Below are 14,897 nucleotides of genomic sequence, written 5' to 3' on the forward strand. Positions count from 1 at the left end.
TATATTTTTTTAAAAATGTGTGTGTATATATATATATATATATATATATATATATATACACACTTCGATGTACTTATTTAGATGGTGAGTGCTATGAACATCTTTGAAATTTTCTTTACCTTCACTTAACCTTCATTTGCTGTATACAGTTTGTCATGAAGCCCTGCTATTTCTTTTGGCAAAGAAGTCTTTCAGGCCTAGCTCTTCCTCTTTATTTTCATAACCACTACCCTGTATTAAGCTTCCCTTATGCTGTACATCATTGCCTGTGTTCCATACATCATCCCCAATTTTCCATCCTAACCATCTTCTCATCTGGACTAATCTTAGACTCTCCCTAACATACTTAAGTGGCATCAAGTGGAGATCAAGAATCAATGTGCTAGCAAAGGACATGGTGTTCTATGTGGAACAGACACTCCATTTTCCTCTAGAGTACAAGTAGGAAGAACAGGGGCACATGGCCATTGTATTTCTCTGTCTCTCATGTTAGGGCTTAACCCTAACCATATCACCGTAGTCTCTGTAGATAAGTAATACCCATTATAGTTGATATTCATTGGCGAGCTCCTAATTTGTGAGGTGTATCAAGAGTAATGTTACTGGGACCAGCAGTTGGCATGATGGCTATGTTGCTGGACTCCCATGTAGTCGACCACAGTTCAAGTCCCAGACCCGGTGGCTTAAATTCACACCAGGTGCATGTGCGTGCGTGTCCAAGATCCCAAGAGGAGAATGGAGGAGAAGAGATTGCGGTGTGGCCATCTCCCCTGGGGGGTGATTTCTCGCTTTCTGTCTCTTTGTCTTTCTGGAGAGCACATGTGCCTGCAAAAACCTCTCAAAAAAAAAAAAAAAAAGAGCAATGTTACTAATATCAATTAAAATTATTATATTTGTAAAAGATTTAGGAAAACAAATTAGGGGAAATTCAGTTAGCCCACTAATTATATTTCTGTCTCACTTTCATTTCCACGTGCTTTGTTAGGACAAAAGAAAAGGATCAAATTGCAGCAAATGTGCCATAGTTGTGCATAACCCAAACCTTGCCTCTCGTGTCTCACACAGTCTGTAGTTTGTGAAGTCATATGTGAGAATGTTGCTCAGCATGGGCAGTAGCAGAAAAATACTGAGGATTCTTCTATTGGTTTCCATGGCTACTGCTGATACATACTTGACTATTTCAAGATGTGTCTCCCCCTAATCTCTACCCCTTTTTAACTACAGTAAAAATGGAACTTTAAGCATGTATACGATCTTCCTTAAGACTCTAACTCAGACCAATTTCTAGCTAAGACAAACAAGAAAAGCATTTACTTTTATTTTTAAAGTTTTTTTCCATAGGGCATGTGTACTCACTGGAGAGAGACAGTGAGAAGAAAGTGAAAAATCATTCCCTGGGGGGTATGGCCATGCCACAGTCTCTTCTCCTCCATTCTCCTCTCAAGATTTTGGGCATGTACCTGGTATGATTTTCAAGCCACTGAGTCTGGGACTTGAACCATGATAGGACATGTGGGAGTTCACTGCCTTAACCACCATGCCACTTACTGGTCCCCGAAAAGCATTTACTTTTGAGGCTGCTGAGAAGGGCGTCTCTTAAGTCTTCCTTGCTCTTCATAAATCAAATCACTGTTGTATTTTGTGGTTCCAGATATTCTTGGAGAACTTGGAGCATGAAGACACTTTTGTATACCTGTCTGCAATTCAGGGTAAGTTAGTCCTGGTGAAAGGACTTTGACACTGGGCCAAAGATTGTATATTGTTTGTATAATAGCTCTGAAGTCATAGAGCTATGAGACTACTTGTCACTTTGTCCATCTTTCTGCCTCCTGGATAGGATACTTTAAATAATACTAATATTATTATCCCTGGAGGGTTCCCAAAGGGTCTCTGTAGTTTTACTTTCTTATAATGATGAGGAAGTTTTTGTCTTTACTTATGCCATAGATTAAATCCCATGCCTGTACTGAAGGAGGTACAGAATGGCTCACACGTGAGCTCTTATTACATTGCCCTTTTAAGCCACTTACTAATGTCAGTGTGTACCTTTGCTCTCTCTTTATGCTAATAGAATCTCAGGTTGTTTAATATTCATTCATCAAAAAAAAAATTGGCAATAATGTTACTTCTCTTTTATGATTCTTTGTTGTTCCCCACATCTCCACTAATTTGTGGATTTCAAATATAGAGGGTGTCAAGAATTAGACACCCTTTCCAAAGGGTAAGAAGCAGATTTGGTGAGAAGGCCTGAATGCCCTCAGTTCCCTTGGCTCTGTCGGTGTGGTATAGTGTGGTATAGTCCTCGAGAGCTGGGAGTCTGGATGCAGACCACCTAGGTGTACCTTCCCATCCTCTGCTTAATCTCTTTGGGCTTCAGTTTCTTATGTGTGGAAAGGGGACTAAGTGGAAATATAAAATCATACAGGTGCTTTAGAAAGTAGTCTGACAGTTCTTCAAAAAGATAAACAGAGTTTTCACTTGCTCCAACAATTTTACTCCTAGGTATGTATCCAAAAGAAATTAAAACATATCTACACAAAACTTGTATGTGAATATTTAACTTACAGCAAAATTATTCACAGTAAGTAAATGGTAGAAATAACCCAAATGTTCAACTGAGGAATGGATAAACAAAGTGTGGTATATGCACACACTAGAATATTATGTGGTTATAAAAATTAATGAAGAACAGATACATGCCACAGTATAGATGAATCTTATATTCCTTATATTATGTTATATGAAAGAAATCAGTTACAAAGTACTGCATATTATATGAGTCCATTTATATGAAATGTTCAGAACAGACAAATTTATAGAGACAGAAAGTAAATTAGTAGTTGTCTAGGACTGGGGGCCAGAGTTGGAGAGTGCTAGTTTAAGGACATAGGATTTCTTTTTGGGGTGTTGAAAATGTTCTTAAATTGGGCCTGTCAGGGCCAGCAAATGTTATATTGGTTAAGGTACTAGACTCCCACGTGGCTGACTGTGGTTCAAGTCCTGGACCTGGCAGTTTGAAACATGCCAAGTGCATGTGCATGAGTGTCCAAAATCCTGAGGGGAGAATGGAGAAGGGATTGTGGCATTGCCATCTCTCCTAGGAAGTGATTCTCGCTTTCTATCTCTCTGTCTCTCTCTGTGTCTCAGGTGAGCGTGTGTGCCTTCTAGCAAAAAAATCTTCAAAAAAAAAAAAAAAAAAAAGAAAGAAAGAAAGAAAGAAAAAAGAAACTGGGCCAGTCCCACAGCACAATGGTTACGAATAGTGCATCTGGAGCTGGAACTTACATGGCCAGCTGCGATTTGAATTTTGGCCCTGGCAGCCTGAAAAACATGCCAGACATATATGCATGTTTGCCCAAAGTCCTGACAGATGGAGAAATGGAATTAAAAGTATCGTAGTGTAACCACACCCCAGTTGAGTGTACTTTCTCTCTCTCATCTCTCTCTTGCTTTTCCTCTCTCTGTCTCTTACAAGCACATTTGTCCTCTGGCAATTAAAAACAGAAAAAACTGAAAGAGTATTTCTGAAATTGATTGTGGTGATGGTTGCACAACTCTGTCAGTGTGCTAGGAACCATCGTGCTGTACACATTAAATTTAAACTCTGGCCAGTTATGGTGGCACAAGTAGGAAGGCACCACTTTGCAGTGGCTGAGCCACGTGGGAGGCTTGGGTTTGGTTTCTTAGGTTTGGCACAGAGGCATGAGCTGTGATCCTAGCTAACTAGGAGGCTGGGACAGGAGGATTGAGACATGGTAAAATCCTGCCAAAAATACCTATAATATGGGCCAGCAGGTGGAATATTGGCTAAGGAGCTAGACTCCCACATGGTTGACTGCAGTTCGAATCCTAGACCCAGTGACTTAAAACTCATGCCTAGTGTGTGTGTGCATGTTTGCCCACCCAAAATCCCAAGAGGAGAATGGAGGAGAAAAGATAGTGGCGTGGCCATTCCCACTAGGGGAGTGATTTCTTGCTTGCTTTCTCTGGAGAGCACATGCGCCCTATAGCAAAAATCTCAAAACAAAACAAAACAAAACAACAACAAAAACCCCACCTCTTAGAATAATAATAATAATAATTCTGTAATCTAAAACTATTCTATTATAGAAAGTTTCTTTATAAAAGGGCCATCTCTGTGGTGCATACATAATGCATAGCTCAAGAGAAGTCACATCATATGTGATTACTACAGTTTGAATGTGGCCTGGTCAGCCTGTAAAACACTGGACACATGCATGAGTGTCCAAGATTCACTGGGCTAGAGGACCAGAGGAAGACAGTTGTGGCATGAGCAAATACTGTGGAGGGTACTCCTCTCTCTCATACGTGCGTGTGTCTTCTATCATGAATAAAAAAAAGAACACAAATTAACAGGGAGAGCATATACTAGGATTAGATGAGTTAATACTGAAAGGGTTTAGCACATATTGTTCAATATATGTTAGCTATAACTATTTTAGTGTCATTATCATCATCATTTTTAATTTGCTAAAGGATGCATGTGCTTGCTGGAGACAGACAGGGAAAGCAAGAAAGCATCCCCCTGTAGAGGATGGTCACACTGCACTCCCTTCTCTCTAGCTCCCTTCAGGATTTTGGGCATGCACACACATGTACCCAGCATGTTTTTCACGCAACCAGGTCTGCAATTTGAACTATGCTGTTGGCCAGGTGGGATCCAACCGCCTTAAGTTCCACACCACTGACAGTTTCATCATGATTATTGTTACTTCCAGTGTTGGATTGCTAGGTAATATTGTGATCTTTATAACTCCGCAGTTGTAAAGCTTGAGTAGACTGATTCTATCAGTTATTGCTACTTAACAAACTCTCCCAGCCTTCAGGGACTTAAGACCCCAACCATTATTATTGCTCACACATCTATAAACGAATCAAGGTTCAGTCAATCCTGACCTGGGCAGTTGTGCTTCTCTCCAAGATCTGTGGGCCAACAGTCATGGCTCTAGCATGTTTCTAATCATCCTGGACCAGTTGCCTACCGGGACATGTTCTCCTCAGAGTGATTGCAGCAGTGTCGGACCACAAATACACACTCAAGAGACCGCTTCAGGCCCAAGCTTGGAATAGGCATCCTGTCACTTTGGCCTTATCCTGTTGGCTAAAGCAAGACACGTGGCTTGACCCAAAAGTCAGTTGGTGGAGAAATACACTCTGTCTTTTTAATGGGACAAACTGACAAGGGCCTGGATGCAGGGAGGGGTGAAGAATTTACACCAGTAATGAAGTACTTCACACTGATGTTTTCTACCTACCTGCCAAAGGCAAGGCTCATAGCATGAAAACAGTGTAGGTTCTTACTGGCCAGCTATTTCTGGTATAATTTGGGCGTGCTCTTACAGACTTAGGATTTGAGGCTAAAGAAAGAGTGCAGAGGAGAGAGCATACGGTAATGAGGACCTGAGCCTTAGGATTCTTTATCAATAAACATACAAGTGGACTTCAGAAAGTTTGTAGAAAAATGAAATTAAACTACAAATTTATTTTAGTACAAAAATTTTTGAAATTCATTTACAGTTCTTCATAATACACTTTTTTCTCTATGTACCTTTTTTCTCTATGTATCTCTTAAATATTGTGTATCTACTAAATACAGAACATTTTAGATTAACTGTGAGTTGTCATGACTACATTAAAAAGCAAAAAGAGAATTCCCTAGAGGATACCTAAATGACTACCTGAAGAGCTAAAGGGCAGTGAAGTGAGAGCAGAAGCCAGAGGGTAGAGGTTTAAGAGACATTACCTCTGCTGAGAGGTCAGGGAGGGCAGGAATTGAGATGAGCCTGGGGCTCTGGAGGCCACATGACAATGAATGATACTTATGGAAATCAGATAAATCAATGAAGCAAGAATCTAAAGTGCCTGCAATTAATGTTTCAGAAAACAAGTCATCCTGCACTTTTCCCATGAAACTATAATACTGTCAAGGAGACGTTTTTCATTGATTTTTATTTTTTAGGACTGGTCTTCAGGAAGTGATAGCATATTATTCTAATGTGGCAATGTTGCCCTTTGGAATAAGCTTCTTAGCTGATTAACTCATTGAGCTCATTAGCCTCTATGATCTGCTATAAAAATCACAACTGTTGGTGTTGTGTTTGTTTTTAGTAATTTTAATTGGTGTGCTAATCAGTTAGTAGCTAATTTGGTGATGAAGAACACAGGAGGTAGAGATATAATTTCTGTTCTCAGCTCCCCATGATGGACAGGTTTGAACTAATTGATGTTTTTGGTGCTTGTAACATACACTTAAAAGCCAAGGCCTTAGGTGAATTTCCCATTAAGAAAGGGAAGAGCTGAATTTTCCCACCTGCACTGCCAGCGTAGTTTGCCCAGGCTTACAGCATGGCTTTGTAGGAACAAAGCCATTCTAGACTCTCAATCAGACAAAACCAGCTCACTTGTAAATGTTGTACAGTAGAAGGAGTGCCTGGTTTTGGTCTGAGTAGTATTTAGTTTTGGGGACTGTGTGTGTGTTTAAAGTTTTTATTTTCCTTTTTGCTATAGGGTTTGTGCACTCCCTGGAGAGAGACGGAGAGGAAGAAAGAGAGAGAAAGTGAGAAATCAACCCCCAACCCCAGAGGGAATGGCCACACCATAGTCCCTTTTGGGGATTTGGGGCATGCATGCATGCATATATGCCTGGTCTATTTTCTAAACTGCCAGGTCTGGGCCTCAAACCGAGCACTTGGCCATGTGGGATTCAACCACCTTAACCACGATGCCACTTGGCTGGTCCTAAAGTTTTTCTTTTCTAGGCCATTTAAATGGCTCTGTGAGAGTTACAGTGTACATTTTTCTTACTATTGATATTTTGGGTTTTTTGTTTTAAGAGAGATTTCTGTTATAGGGTATATGCACTCACTGGAGACAAAAAGAGACAGAAAGTGAAAAATCACCCACCAGGAGGGATGTCTACACTGCAATCCCTTCTTCTCCATTCTCTTCTCAGGATTTTGGGCACGTTCACACACCCAGCGCTGGGTGTGAGTTTAAAGCTGCTGGGTCCGGGACTCAAACCACAGTCACTATATGAGAGTCTAGTGACATAACCATTGTGCCATCTGCTGGTCCTGATATTTTGGGTTTCTTTTATAAAGTCGCACCAACTCTGTCTACAGTCTAGGCAGAGAGCAGAGGGGAAATTAAATAAATTCATTTGTTTAACAGGTAGATATCGATGCCTGATTTAAGAATTTCATCTGTGTGTGCTGTTAGTAACAACAATCTGAAAACCAAATTCTCCATGAGTTAAAATTTAATTTTTTGAAAGACTCTCCACATCTCTGTTTATTCCTCCTAAAATAGTGGTGGTTGATTTTTGTTGTCCTAGCAGGTGCTCCTAGTTAGTAGCAGCTTCTTTAGGCGGAGAATTATATACCAGCTTGCTGAGTTTAGTCACTATTCAGTTACAGATAGGTCTTAATAGTTTTTTCTTTAAAGTTTATTTTGTTTCTTCTATGAGACAAACACACACACACACACATACACACACACAAAGGGTTTTCACATCACGATCCACCCTAGCCTTTGCCAGTGAGGACAGGCACACATACCTAGCATGTACAGAGCATGGTATTACTGCTGTGTCCCTCTGACTGGCCTAGATGACTTAATTTTTTCTTTCTTTTTTTTTTTGTGTGTGTGTGTGTGTGTAGTTCGCTACAGGGTACATGTGCTTTCAAGAGACAGAGAGAGAGGAACCAGCAGTTAGGGTAATGGCTATGTTGCTGGACTCCCACATAGTCGACCACGGTTCGTGTCCTGGACCCAGTGGCTTAAAACTCACGTCAGGTGCGTGTGCATGCGTGCCCAAGATTCCGAGAGGAGAATGGAGGAGAAGGGGTTGTGGCGTGACCATCCCCCCTGGGGGGTGATTTCTCGCTTTCTGTCTCTATGTCTCTCTCTGTCTGGCAAGCGCACACGTCCTATAGTGAAAACCTCTCCAAAAAAAAAAACTAAAATGAATAAATTAAAAAAGAGAGACAGAGAGAGAGGAAGATAAAGAGAGAGTGGAAGAGAGAAATCTCCCCTCTTGGGAAATGGCCATACCACAATCCCTTCTCCTTCATTTTCCTCTCAGGATTTTGGGTATGCATACACATGTTCCTGGCATCATTTTCAAGCCACCAGGTTCAGAAGTTGAACTGATCAGTAGGCCTTGTGCGATTTAGCTGCTTTCACATTCATGCCATCTGCTAGCCCCTGTCTTTATTTTATTATTATTTTTTAAATGCCAGAGGATTTGAATGTGAGAGAGAGAAAAAGAGAGAAAAAGAGAGAGAAAGCACCTCCCCAATGGATCCTGGTCATGTCACAATCCTTTTTCCTTTAATTCTCTATCCCAGCAGGATGCTGGGCAAGGGCATTGGCCCAGTATATTTTTTCAGGCCAAAAGGGTTAGCCATATTGGATCCAGCTTCCTCTGTGCAGTGACCAGCTGTGCAATTGGGCCAGCCAGTGACTTAGCCTTAAACAGACTAAGTCTCTCCCCGTTTTCATACCCCTTGTGTATTCTTTGTTCATTGTTTTAATTATTATGCAAGTAATCCATTCCCACTGCTCTTAAAATTTTTTTTCAGTGACAAGGAAGTATATAAGGTAAAAGTCCTCTTTTTCAACACAGGAGTTAAAATGTGTCCTTGAATGGCCCAGCCTGGAGGCACAGTTGGTAGCAAACTTAAATATAGTGCTAGAAGCCATGTGGCCAACTATAGTTCAAATCTGGGGGTTGGGTTGAAAATATACCAGGTGCATGTGTACGTACCCCAGATCTTGAGGATCCTGAGCGCTGAGTAAGGGATCAGTGTGATGAGACCCTGTTGAGGGTGCTCCTCTCTCTCTCTCTCTCTTTCTCTAGTATACAGGCACTTGCTCTCTACATGGATAAAATACATACATACATACATGCACATTTATCCTTAAGAGTCTCATAAGATAAATTAGATATTTGGGGCATTTTTCACATTTCAGTTTTGAAACAGATGTTCAATAATGAACATAACAAGTAAAGAAGTTATATTCTTGGGACCAGCAGTTAGAGTCATGGCTATGTCGCTGGACTCACATGTAACTGATTGCGGTTTGCGTCCCGAACCTGGTGGCTTAAAACTCACGCTGGGCGCGTGTGCTTGTGTGCCCAAGATCTTGAGAGGAGAATGGAGGAGAAGGGACTGCAGCGTGGCCATCCCCCCGGGGGGTGATTTCTCGCTTTCTATCTCTCTGTCTCTCTCTGTCTGGCAAGCGCACACTCCCTATAGCAAAAACCTCTCCAAAAAAAAAAAGAAGTTATATTCTTCAAATAAGATATTATAGTCAGATTATTTATCATACTGTGGATCTGCTCATGTGTCTCCTCAGTCAATTTCAATTATTTAAAAGATGAAAGCAACAGATAAATTTCATGGGATCCTAGGATCCCTTTCAGTGTCAAAGAATCTTTGGTTAAAACTACCAGGGTCATTAAAAAAAAGTAAAAGAAAAAAACCCTAGGCTCTAAGCCAAGCATGGGAGGTGGTGAAAGTATGCCTGTGCATAGAGTGAAGAGAATCCAGACATCTTGACATGTCCAAACAGATTGTACCAGCTCTTCCACCCCTTTCCTTTCAAATGGAGACTTTTTATTTTTGGCAAAAGAGCCAAAGAAAGGGAAGGCAAAGGCCCGGAAGGGGGAAGGTAGATACAAGGTGAAATTGTTTTTACAGTTTCAAACTGAGCAGGATTACAAGTCTTAACTTGCCAGAGACTGAACTTTCTATCTCATTCTCATATTTCTACCTCAAATAAAGTAAGTTGAGAAACTATTAACTGAAAATAATTCTATCCCTTGAAGGATCATCTAATTGGACCTGGCATTGAATTTTGGAATGCAGTCCTATGAAGTTTACCATTACCATTTATGTCCTTGAAATGGAAAGGTTTCTTTTATGTCCTGGCCTGATTTCTGTACCACCCAATTAACAAAAGAGCATTTAGTGAATGTCTCTTATGTGTGCTATCTCCATAAATTCTTGAAGTAGTTATGGGAAATAGACATCATCCCCATTTTTTAAACTTCTTATCTGAGATATAGTTTAGATACCTTGAATTCACCTAACTAAAATGTGCAAGTCAATGAGTTTTAGTATGTTTAAAGAGTTGTGTGACTATCCGGACCAGGAGTTGGCGTAATAGCTACATTGCTGGACTCCCATGTAGTTGACTGTAGTTTGAGTCCCAGACCTGGTGGCTTAAACTCACACCGGGCGCTTGTGCGTACATGCCCAAGATCCCAAGAGAAGAATAGAGGAGAAGGGACTGCAATGTAGCCATCCCCCCAGGGGGTGATTTCTCGCTTTTTGTCTCTCTGTCTCTCTGTCTTTCTGGTGAGCACACGTGCCCTATAGCAAAAACCTCTCATAAATAAATAAATAAAATACTGCTACCAGCCAGCCCATTAAAGCACTGGATCCCATGTGGCCAACTGCATAGTTTGAGTCCTGGACTCAGTGAATTGAAAAACATGCTGGACTCATGTGCATATGTGCCTACAATCTCAAAGGAGTACTTTCTTATTCTCTCTCCTCTGGGGAGTGCATGTATCCTCTGGAGGAAAAAAAATTAATGTTGCTATTGGGCTAGTCTCATGGCCTAGTGGTTGAGAGAGTCAGATATCACATGGCCAACTGGAGTTCAAATCCGAGCCCTGGCAACTTGAAAAACAAGTTAAGTGCATGTGCATAGGTTTCCCAAATCCTGACAGGATTGAGGAGAAGAGATTGTGGCATGATCAAGCCCCACCATGGGATCACTTCTCCCTCTCTCTTTCTGTCTCTTTCTGATAAGCACACATGCTCTCTAGCAATTATAATAAATAAATAAGTAAATAAGTAAAACATTACTATGAAGGACTGGTTCCATAGCACAGCAGTTAAGCATTCCACATAGGGAGCTGAACCCCACATTGTCAACTCTAGTTTGAATCCCGATGGCTTGAAAGTCATGCCAAGCACATATGCATGTGCGCCTCAAATCCTGTCAGGGTAGAGATACAGAGGAAAAAACATTGTGGCATGACCATGCACCACTGGATGGTGCATTCTCTCTCTCCTCCCCTACCCTCTTCTCTCTCTAGCAAATATGTGCACCCTCTGACAATATAAAACTGTCAATATAAATATTGGTGCACAAATTTTTGTGAGGACAAGTTTTCATTTCTCCTGGGTATACACCTAGGAGTAGAATTGCTGGGTTGTATAGTAACTGTGTTCCAAAGCAGCTACCGCTACTTTACCTCCCTACCAACAATGTGTAAGGGTTTGTTTCTCCACATCCTTGCCTATACTTGTTATTGTCTGGCTTTTTTATTATAGCCATCATAGTGAATATGAAGTAGTATCTCATTGTGATTTTGATTTGCATTTCTTTAATGACTGATGTTGAGCATTTTGCTTTGTATGTGCGGCGCGTGTGTGTATGTGGTTTTGAGATGGAGTCTTGTCTTGTGACCTTTTGCCTCAGCCTCTTAAGTAGCTGGTACTATAGACATGCACCACTGGACCTAGCTTTCAGAGTGGATCAGGAATTAAATCCAGGCCTTCCATGTTGTCTCAGCCTGTGGATCACAGTATCTAACCAGCACATGCTATCACAGTTTTGAGTCTTCGACCCTGTGGCTTGAAAATCATGCTGTGTACATGTGCATGTGTGCCCAAAATCCCCAAAAGAGGGAGAAATGGAAGAGAAGGGATTGCAATGTGGCCATGCCCCTTATGGAGATTTCTAGCTCCTATCCCACTCTCTGGCTAGCACACAGGCCCTCTAGCAAACTAAATGAATAAATACATAATACATTTTAAAATACAAATGTTATCTTTATCAGTGTTATTAGAATTCAATAATGCTCAATCATCTAGAAAGCTTAGATTCTGTCAACAATCCTGAGAGCTATACTAAGAGCAGACATTATAATCCTTTTATAAATGAAGAATTGATTTGCTGCCGTTAGAAAGTTCAGAGAGTGGTGGAACTGGGACCTATTTCACAGGGATTTTCTCTCTTGCACCTTATCTTTAATTATAGTCCAGATGGTAGATCTAATGCTTCCTTTTCCTCTCCCAGGTCAGAGGTTGCATTTTACAGCCCAGAACATTTGAGTTTTATACTAGCTTCATCTTTGGATGGTCTGGTGGTTTTCTCTATCAACCAAAGATTGATACATTTGGATTTACATCAGAATATTTAGCAGTTTATTACATTTAACCTGTAAGTCAAAATGAACTGACTGCTTTGTAGTTACTGTAGTTATTTTCACTTTCCAAAATTGCTCTAGAAAACTGCCATGGATGGAAAGAGGCAATAAATATTATAAAAGCTATCATTTATGGAGTGCCTGTTGGGGCTGGCAGGTGGCACGGTGGTTAAGGGCACTGGACTCCCATATTGCTGTTTTTTGAGGCCCAGATCTGGCAACTTGCTTTCTCCTTTCCCTCTCTTTCTCTCTCACTCTGTTCCTCTTTGGTCAAATTTTAAATATGTACATGCATACATACATACATACATAAAGTGAAATAAAATAATTATTTTTAAAAAAGGTTTATTGTGGGACCAGCAGTTAGCATAATGGCTATGTCGCTGGACTCCTATGTAGTCGACCGCAGTTTGAGTCCTGGACCCGGTGGCTTGAACTCACACCAGGTGCGTGTGCGTGTGTGCCCAAGATCCCAAGAGGAGAATGGAAGAGAAGGGATTGTGGCGTGGCCATCCCCCCGGGGAGTGATTTCTCGCTTTCTATCTCTCTGTCTCTCTCTGTCTTTCTGGTGAGCGCATGCACCCTATAGCAGAAACCTCTCCAAGAAAAAAAAAAGGATTATTGAATGACTATTATGTATTCATCATGGCAAGCAAATTAGGAATTATTGCCCCTATTTTACAGATGAGGAAACTGAGGCCCAAAGACATTAAGTAATTGGCCCAAGATAACACAGAAAGTAAGTGCCATCAGGATTTGAATCTGAATCTCTAGGGCTCTGAAGACTGTTCTTGCCAAAGGGAAAAATAATGAATCCTAGTATCTACATTGTTCCTGTTCCTAAGGTACAAAGTCTGTGTACAAAGACTGTTTCCCTTTGGTCTTATATATAGGAGAACGAGGCCTTCCTATGGAAAATGGGGTCGCTACAAATCAACCCTTCATGTAACTTAATAATATTCTGATCTCATGCCTATTTGATGTTTTGATTTCCTCATTTGGCAACATACACAGTCTTAACTTTTAAGCAATCTCTTTATATCTTTGAAACTTGTCTTCCACTGGTGAACCCAGTTTCTGTTACCTCATACCCCTCTCCTTTCTTCCTACCTTTGGTCATTAGTGTGAAAGGTATTTGCATCAGTTTAGGAGCATCAGGAAAGAAGCTTCAGAAATCTGTCCTGGGATTTATGCACTTTACTGAAACCGTGAGTGAGGGAAACATGTAGCTGCCTGTGTAGTGTTTCAGAAATTTGTTGTATTTCTGATACCTGTAAACGACATTGTAAAGTAGGGAATTTAGGGGCTAGATGGTGGCACAGTAGTAACGCAGTGCTCTGTGTGGCTCACCCCCAACCCCCACGGGAAGGTCTGGGTGTGCCTCTAGAGAACTCCCTGAGTGCACACATGTCCACAATCCAGGATTGGTATGGGGTTGAGGTTGTATCATAGCATGGGGACCCCACTGAGGGGGTGCATATCTTTCTGTCTATCTGTCTCTATCTCAGCCATGGAAGAAAGGAATTAATAAACTTAAAAAAAAAAAAAAAAAAAAAAAGCTTAGACCCTGGTGCTGTTGTGTATACTAGTTGTTACTCAGTTGCTCACTGGACTGGAGGCCCAGTTTAGATTCCAGGCTCACCCCCAAAAGTCAGTTGTGCGACCCGGCCCTGGTGGCTTGAAAAAGCATGCTGACATGTTGTGAGTGTGCCCATAATCCCAAGGATAGAGAAATTCTGCCTCTCTGTCTCTCTCTGACAAATACACGTGCCCTCTAGTTAATTAAAAAAAAAAAAAAAGCTAGGTGTGGTGGTACACACCTATAGAATCCCAGCCACTTGGGAGGCCAAAGCAGGAGGATTATGGCATGATTTCACAGCCTGCCTGGATAACACAGTGAGATTATGTCTCTATAAATAAATAAACAAACAAATAAACTAAAAAAAAAAAAATAGACCATGAGACCATGGAGAAATTATAACCCTCTTACATTTATGGTAGAAATGTAAAATGGTACAATTGCTTTGGGAAGGTGACAGTTCTCAGAAGGTTAAAGCATTTGCCCTGTCAATCCCACTCCTAGGTATAGTCCCAAGAGAAGAAGCTTAAATATCATTATTCATAATAACCAAAATAAAAAACAACTTTAATATCTATTACCTGGTAAAGGGATAAATAAATATTAGTATATACACATAATGGGATATTATTAGGTTGTTGGGGAAGTCATGATGTATTTTTCTGTTTTTTCTGTCCAAAATGCTTCATGACTTTTCCAACAGCCCAATATTTGACAATAACAGTAATGAAGTACTGATTCATATGCCCCGGGAGAGAGGGTGATTTCTTGCTTTCTGTCTCTCTGGCAAGCAAAAATGTCTCTAAAAAATAAATAAATAAAAATAAAAAATAAACTTAAAAAATTCAGAGCATGGGGCCAACAGATAGCATAATGGTTTCATTGCTGGGCTCCCTCATGGTTGACTGTGATTCGAGTCCTGGACCCAGTGCTTAAAACTCACACTGGGCACATGTGCGTGTGTGCTCAAAATTCTGAGAGGAGAATGGAGAAGGGATTGCAGTGTGACCATCATCCCTGGGGGCGTGATTTCTCACTTTCTGTCTGTCTGTCTTTCTCTGTCTCTCT

At 40.9% G+C, this 14,897-nt stretch overlaps 1 protein-coding gene across 1 annotated transcript in view; it reads left to right on the forward strand.

The window, feature by feature from the left end:
- TANGO6 (transport and golgi organization 6 homolog) overlaps positions 1-14,897 on the forward strand; it is a 273,346-nt gene that overhangs the window by 116,958 nt on the left and 141,491 nt on the right. The window contains 1 exon segment of the mRNA XM_014591005.1: positions 1,652-1,709. Coding sequence (XP_014446491.1) covers positions 1,652-1,709 — 58 coding nt within the window.

This window comes from Tupaia chinensis, unplaced genomic scaffold, assembly GCF_000334495.1.
Source record: "Tupaia chinensis unplaced genomic scaffold, TupChi_1.0 Scaffold000523_1, whole genome shotgun sequence".
Lineage (NCBI taxonomy): Eukaryota > Metazoa > Chordata > Mammalia > Scandentia > Tupaiidae > Tupaia > Tupaia belangeri.